The sequence below is a fragment of the Mandrillus leucophaeus genome, unplaced genomic scaffold (genome assembly GCF_000951045.1).
Source record: "Mandrillus leucophaeus isolate KB7577 unplaced genomic scaffold, Mleu.le_1.0 Scaffold281, whole genome shotgun sequence".
Lineage (NCBI taxonomy): Eukaryota > Metazoa > Chordata > Mammalia > Primates > Cercopithecidae > Mandrillus > Mandrillus leucophaeus.
The window spans coordinates 1,098,391-1,106,252 of NW_012102932.1; the positions used below are offsets into that span (position 1 = coordinate 1,098,391).

General features: G+C 44.8%; 1 protein-coding gene across 1 annotated transcript in view; it reads right to left on the reverse strand.

Moving 5' to 3' along the window:
* The window catches only part of MCCC2 (methylcrotonoyl-CoA carboxylase 2 (beta)), a 70,873-nt gene extending 63,274 nt beyond the window's left edge, over positions 1-7,599 (reverse strand). The window contains exons 1-2 of the mRNA XM_011985231.1: positions 7,321-7,599; positions 1,351-1,417 (exon numbers count right to left, since the gene is read on the reverse strand). Of these exons, the coding sequence (XP_011840621.1) occupies positions 1,351-1,417; positions 7,321-7,449 (196 nt within the window). The 5' untranslated portion in view covers positions 7,450-7,599. The remainder of the gene's footprint in view (positions 1-1,350; positions 1,418-7,320) is intronic.
* Positions 7,600-7,862: the final 263 nt, after the last annotated feature.

The window sequence follows — 7,862 nt, forward strand, 5'->3', positions numbered from 1 at the left end:
ATGTTGGTCAGGCTGGTCTCAAACTCCTGACCTCATGTGATCCGCCTGCCTCGGCCTCCCAAAGTGCTGGGATTACAGGCATGAGCCACCATGCCTGGCCCCAAAACCCACCACCTTAATGTCTAAGGGGGATAGTGGGTTCACCAAATCAAACTCTCAAAATGGACATAACGATTGAGTTATCGCCCCTAACAAAACACATTTTCTTTTCAGCAAGAGCTTGGATTCTTTTTCTGGAGACAACACCTTAATCTAAAATGGCTTCAAAAGTATGAATTCCGTAGCTGGGTACGGGGCACATGTATAGTCTCAGCTACTCGGGAGGCTGAGGCAAGAAGATCACTTGTGCTCCCGACTTCGAATCCAGCCGGAGCAACAGACTGAGGAGACCCTGTCTCTAAATAAACAAGTAAATAAGCAATTCTAGACCATACTTTCCAAATCCAGTCTTTTTCACTATTTTCATACTCCTGAGATCTAGTATTTAAACTACTCCACTCTAAATGTACAATTTTACATTAAAAGTATTATATATTATTTTAAGTATTATATACTTGTTGATAAAAGTTATCTGAAACAGTCAATCAAATATGAAGAATTCTTTCCATCTGAGATTCAACACTTAGGGAAGAAATATTAAACACCTACTAAGAAATCACTGGCCAGGTATGGTGGCTCACACCTGTAATCCCAGCACTTTGGGAGGCCAAGACGGGAGGATCGCTTGAGCCAGGGGTTTGAGGCCAGCCTGGCAATAGAGCAAGAACTCATCTCTTAAAAAAATAATAATAATAAAAATTAAAAATTAATTATTTATTCATAAAATTTATGAATTTAAATCTTTAATTCCCCCCCCAAAAGTGGCAGTATTCTATGAAGAGAAACTGGCCAAGTAATACAAAAAATAAAATTAAATGCCTGCATACCAACAAATGCATAGTCTTAAGAGTCAAAAGCTCAGCCAGGAGTAGTGGCTCACGTCTAATTGCAGCACTTTGGGAGGCCAAGGCAGATGGATTACTTGACATCAGGAGTTCCAAATCAGCCTGGCCAACATGGTGAAACCTTATCTCTATTTTAAAAACACAAAAATTAGACGGGCATGGTGGCAGGCACCTGTAATCCCAACTACTTGGGAGGCCGAGGCAGAAGAATTGCTTGAACCCAGGATGCGGAGGTTGCAGTAAGCTAAGATGGCACCACTGCACTCCAGCCTGGGCAACGGAGCAAGACTCCATCTCAAAAAAAAAAAAGTCAAAAGTTTAATTCCAGTAGTTTTTCCCAAAACCAATAACTATTTTAGGACATCTTAAGTAAAGGCATAAACTGAGGAATAAATGCTGTGTTTACCTAGTTTTATATGCTCCACTCGTTCATGGAGCTGATTTACTAGTGCTTTCATCTGCTCGTAGTTCTCCTAAAACAGAAATAGAGGAGATGGGGGAGAGAAATATTAGAAAGCAATTCCTTTTTACCAAAATAAAGGTTAAAAAAAAAAACAAAACACAGTGGTCTGTGCCAACTCTGTGTGGCCGCCACACTGGGCCACCCCTATCCATGGCAGCCACACTGGACCACTGGATCCTATGGAAAAGATTCACCCCTGCCTGTCTTGTTCAAGGTCTTCTTCACCACCCGAATTGTCCATCTCTCCAAATCTTACCCCTCTGTAAGCCTAATTCGTGTTTTATCTCATTTTCAACTCTACTTCTGGCCACTCCTACTCCGTTTAACATCTTTCTTCCTTAAACATCTTCTGAACTTAAATTGATCTCTATTTGTTTTCCTATTTTAAGGAATATAAGCTTTTTGAAGTTTAGAATACCATCTTATTTTTCCTGTCCCATCAGTCACTATCTGAGATTCCAACCAATGCTTGCTTACTGACAAAGTACAGTTGTAAAAACAAATCCCAGAGGGAAACAAAGGATCCTATTTTTATTTTTAATTTTGTATTTTTATTTTTTGGGGCAGAATCTCACTCTGTTGCCCAGGCTGGAGTGCAATGGTGCGATCTTGGCTCACTGCAACCTCCACCTCCTGAGATCAAGCAATTCTCCTGCCTGAGCCTCCCAAGTAGCTGGGACTACAGGTGTGTGCCACCACGCCCAGCTAATTATTATATTTTTAATAGAGACCGGGTTTCACTATGTTGGCCAGGCTGATCTCGAACTCCTGACCTCAAGTGATTCGCCCACCTCGGCCTCCCAAAGTGCTGGGATTACAGGTGTGAGCCACCGCACCTGGCCAGGGATCCTATTTTGTGTTTTAAAAAGAATAGGCTGGGTGTGGTGGCTCACACCTGTAATCCCAGAGCTTTGGGAGGCAGAGGCAGGAGCATCACTTAAGCCCAGGAGTTCGAGACCAGCCTGAGTAACACAGGGAGACTTCCATCTCTACAAAAAGAATAAAAATAAAAATAATAAAAATTTAAAAATTATCTAGGCATGGTGGTGTGTCCCAGCGACTTGGCCAACTGAGGTGGAAGAATCTCTTGAGCCCAGGGGTTTGAAACTACAGTGAACTAGGATCGTGCCATTGTACTCCAGCCTGGGTGACAGAGTAAGACTCTTTCAAATAAATAAATAAATTATTAAAAAAGAACAAACTCGGCCAGTCGTGCCGGCTCACACCTGTAATCTCAACACTTTAGAAGGCCGAGGCAGGCAGATCACCTAAGGTCAGGAGTTCGAGACCAGCCTGACCAACATGGAGAAAACCCATCTCTACTAAAAATACAAAATTAGCTGGGCGTGGTGGCGCATGCCTGTAATCCCAGCTACTCAGGACGCTGAGGCAAGAGAATCACTTGAACCCGGGAGGCGGAGGTTGCGGTGAGCCAAGATCATGCCATCGCACTCCAGCCTGGGCAACAAGAGCAAAACTCCATCTCAAAAAAAAAAAAAAAAAAGAACAAAACTCTATGCTGGTATGTATTCAGAAATTTTCTAGGTACTACATAAGGAAATATTGACAGTGAGAAGTAGAAAAGAGGTAGAGGGACTAACTTTTAACCTTTCTGTATTTTTAAATTTTCTTTGGTCAGCATATTACTTTTGAACAATACTTAACTAATTATCTTTGAAATTCAGACTTTGGCCCACTAATACATTTTGCACCCCATGTATTAGCATCTCTTGTTATTTAGTTCCTTCTATTTGACAGAACACTAAGCAACTTCCTAACTGTTCAAACTTAGATGAATATTCAGTCTACAGTATATCTCCATTAATTCCTATTTTCTACAGCTCCAAGAGCTCTGGGGGTCATGATTTCTGCTACATTCTCTTGCTCTGCAAAATCCAGAAAATAAAAAACAAAGAAGTAGCACGGTATTAGGGAAAGAACCAGTTGGAGCTAACACATATATACAGAAATTGTCACCCTACAACAGCAGAAAAAAGTAACTTTTCTCAAGTGCACACGGAACATTCTCCAAGATAAACTACATGTCAGGCCACAAAATAAATTTTAATAAATTTTAAAAGATTGAAATCACACAAAGTATCCTTTTTTTGTTGTTGGTTTTTTGTTTGTTTGTTGTTTTGTTTTGTTTTGTTTTGTTTTGAGACGGAGTCTGGCTCTGTCACCCAGGCTGGAGTACACTAGCACAGTCTTGGCTCACTGCAACCTCCGACTCCCGGGTTCAAGCGACTCTCCTGACTCACCCTCCCAAGTAGCTGGGATTATAGGCGTGCGCCACCACACCCAGCTAATTTTTTTTATTTTTTAGTGGAGACAGGGTTTCACCATGTTGGCCAGGCTGGTCTAGAACTCCTGACCTCAAGCGATCCACCAGCCTCGGCCTTCCAAAGCGTTAGGATTACAGGGATAAGCCACCGCGCCTGGCCCAAAGTATCCTTTCAATTGCAATGGAATGAAACTAGAAATCAATGGCAGAAGGATGACTGGAAAATTCACAAATATATGGAAATTAAACAATGTACTCTTACACAACCAGTGGGTCAAAGAAGAAAAGCAGTCACCCACTGAAGCTGACATTTGCCTGTACAGACTGGGCAACATCTGTGCCAGGCTCAGCCCATCAGACTTAAATCACAGAAGAGCCAGTACTGGCTACAGTTCACCTCCCAGGCAATCCTTTGTCAACCAACCTAGCCTCGTTAGCATGAGGCTCACTAACCAAGAGGCAGTGTAGTTTAGTGGCAAAACTAAGTTCAACTTTTAGTTTCCCTACTTAATGATACTGACATTTGGCAAATCTTGTGATCTCTCAGGGCCCCAGGTTGGGGTGTGTGTGTGTGTGTGTGTGTGTGTGTGTGTGTGTTTAATCACCTACAAAACAACAGTTTCTACAACCTAGTAATTTTCTTGTGAAGCTGAGCAACCACAGCGGTTAGTGCCTGACAGTCATAATGAATTGGAGCCGAGCCACTGACAAGTCCCCACCCCGTCTTTTCAACCATAGAACCCACTTAGGTAGAGCTGGGTAAGTAAGAAGCATTATAGAGCAACAGTTAAGACCCTGGACTCAAGAGTTATGAGCCAGACCACCTGGCTTCAAATTCAGGCTCTGTGTTATCTCAGACAAATTACTTGGACGCTAAATACCACCGTTTTCCCATCTATAAAACAGAAATAACAATTGTACCTACTACACAGGATCATTATGATAAATACATAAGTAAAACCATATAAAGCCTTTAGAAAAATGATGGGAACACTATAACATTTCTGCCATTATTATTACTTATTATAGTTGCTATTATTTGTAATCAGGAAACACAGCTAAACTGGATCATTCATCCCATTCTCCCCCACCCTCATGGACTTGCTTTGTCTAATATGAGCACACATGAATTTCATCACATGCCAGCAAGAACTTTAAATCCAATTTGTGTTCAGCCTCTTGCTCCTGTGCCTTCCGCCATGAGAAGGGCATGTTTAATTCAGGGCTGCTCTTCAGCCTCAGTCCAGGAATGGGAAGACACGTGAAGCAGACCTGAACCTACCCTGCAGTGGAACAGTCACAGCAGCAACTAACTAACCAAAGGCCACCAACACCAGTGAGAGATTAAGAAACAAAACAGAAACAAGTGAGAGACTAATATTTGCTGTTGTGAGCTACTGAGATTTTTTGATTGTTTGTTACAAAACGCAACCTAGGCCGGGCGCGGTGGCTCAAGCCTGTAATCCCAGCACTTTGGGAGGCCGAGACGGGTGGATCACGAGGTCAGGAGATCGAGACCATCCAGAAACCCCTGCTCTTCTAAAAATACAAAAAATTAGCCGGGCGCGGTGGCTCAAGCCTGTAATCCCAGCACTTTGGGAGGCCGAGACGGGTGGATCACGAGGTCAGGAGATCGAGACCATCCTGGCTAACACGGTGAAACCCCATCTCTACTAAAAAAAAAACTAGCCGGGCGAAGTGGCGGGTGCCTGTAGTCCCAGCTACTCGGGAGGCTGAGGCAGGAGAATGGCGTGAACCCGAGAGGAGGAGCTTGCAGTGAGCTGAGATCCGGCCACTGCACTCCAGCCTGGGTGACAGAGCAAGACTCCGTCTCAAAAAAAAAAAAAAAAAAAAAAAAACGCAACCTAGCAAAACGTGAGTCATACAAAACCCATCACCAAAGCCTTCTTTTTATTAATGGCAGTTCCACCTACCTAAATATTCCGCTCAGTTGGAAAACTCCAAAGTCATCCATTTTCCCCTTCCACTCAGTTATTAACTCTACAGTCTTTGCTCCTCGGGTATCTATGCCCCCCTCCTACATACAATTCTAACTTTGACTCCTTCATCTCAAGACTCAACTCTCCACTGTCACCTAGGTCTAGTTTTTTCCCTACATCAATCCATCCTCCACATTGCCACCACACTGATGATTCTACCATATCCATAGGATCATGCCACTTATCTACTTAAATATTTTAATGGACAACCTGCAAAATGGAATCTAAATGTGGCTTTTGCATGCAAGATTCTCCTCTATCTGGCCCCATAATCAATCAATCCCATCACCAGACACTGTTCAATGAATTCCATGCCCTAGATATGGAATTCAAGTCCTCACACCAGATATACACTTTCATAACTCAGTATCTATGTTCTCGTAACTCTCTTGGTTTGTACAGTCTTGCCTTCCATCCTGCACCCTGAACTTGGCCAGCTCTTATCCAAGATTCATCTCACCTATTACTTCCTATCTGTAGCTTTCTGTAACCACCTTCTCAAGCTTTAGACAACCCTTCTCACACTGTACCACAGTTACCTGCTTTCTTGTCCATATTCCCTACAAAATTATTAGTTCCATTCCCACACATCTATACCAAATATCTAAAATAGTGCCTGGACCACAATAACCACTTAATAATTCTGAATTAAACATTCTGTCCTGACAAATAATTGTGTGTTGTTTGCACTATTTAGATGTTATCTGTATAGGCTTAGAAATCGTGGGAACAGAATGAAATTTTCCAGCTCTGATATTTCACAAGTTTTGAGTTTTTTGGCCTTATATTGGATGCCTCCTAATTCCAAGAAAAGTCACTCAAATATACTGTGGGATATTTTCTATTAACATAACCAACTTTTTTTTTTTGAGACAGAGTTTCCCTCCTGTTGCCCAGGCTGGAGTGCAATGGCACAATCTCAGCTCACTGTAACCTCCGCCTCCCGAGTTCAGGCAATTCTCCTGCCTCAGCCTGCCTCAGCCTCCCAAGTAGCTGGGATTACAGGCACGCACCACCACGCCCAGCTAGTTTTTGTATTTTTAGTAAAGACTGGGTTTCACCACATTGGCCAGGCTGGTCTCGAACTCCTGACCTCAGGTAATCCACCCGCCAGGGCCTCCCAAAGTGCTGGGATTACAGGCGTGAACCACCGGGTCCGTCCATCATAACCAACTTTTAAACTCAAATTTAAAAGTTGTAATTTTTTAATTCAGGGCTGTGTGTAATTCAGGGATATACGTAAGCACAGCACCACTCTTGGGCTGCTCTAGGCCAGTGGTTCCCAAAGCTGGCTGCCCAAAGTCCCCTAAGGACTCACTAACAACGTAAACACTGCGACTCCACCTGAGACCCACAAGGTCCAGAGTGGGCGTGGGGCTCAGGCAGCTATTCACAATTCTAAACCAGGCTTTAAGAACCACTGATTTCAAAGACACAAAGTACAGGGCCAGCTCTAAAAGTGAACTAAACTTTCTTTTATCTGTTAGGCTTTTCTTCTTCAAACTTCACGCGCGTCACAGAATCGACCGTGGCTCCGGACAAGAGAGCAGCAGTTGTTGAAACCTGCCCCTCCTCCACTTGCTTCCTAGCCTGGCACCGGCGGCCAGGCCACCGGGGCGCTCAGCCTACCTGGTAGAGGGCAGAGCCCACGTCCGGCTGCGTGCCCAGCGAGGCCACCGAGTCCCCGTGATAGGCGCGCAGCCCGGCGGGAGAAGCGCGGGCACACGGCCGCAGGATTAACCTCAGGGCGGCCCACATGGCGGCGGGCACCGAGAGAGCGAGAAAGCGGCCCTTGCTGGCCGGGAGCCGGCACTTTCCACTGCTGCTTGCCTGACTGGGACTGCGGCTGGGTTCGCGTACTGGCAGCCCCAGAGAAGGCCTCTCTGATTCTCAGGCCTGCCCCCACACGTGCCTAAGCGCGCCGCCCGCGATTGGTCAGGCCGTGCCACGCCCCCTGACCCAGCCAATAAGGGACAAAGCTTCAGCCCCGCGAGGTCGCATCTAGTCCCCAGCTCAGGAAAGCGGGTCTCCGGGGCGGAGCGACCCTCATGTGGCCAACGGGGTCCCCCGAAGCGGTGCAGGGCTGAAAGAGCTGAGGTTGGGCTTGGATTGGGGTTGTGTTGAAACAGGGATATATAATATCACGATAGTGACTGTACCTGAGGCAGGAG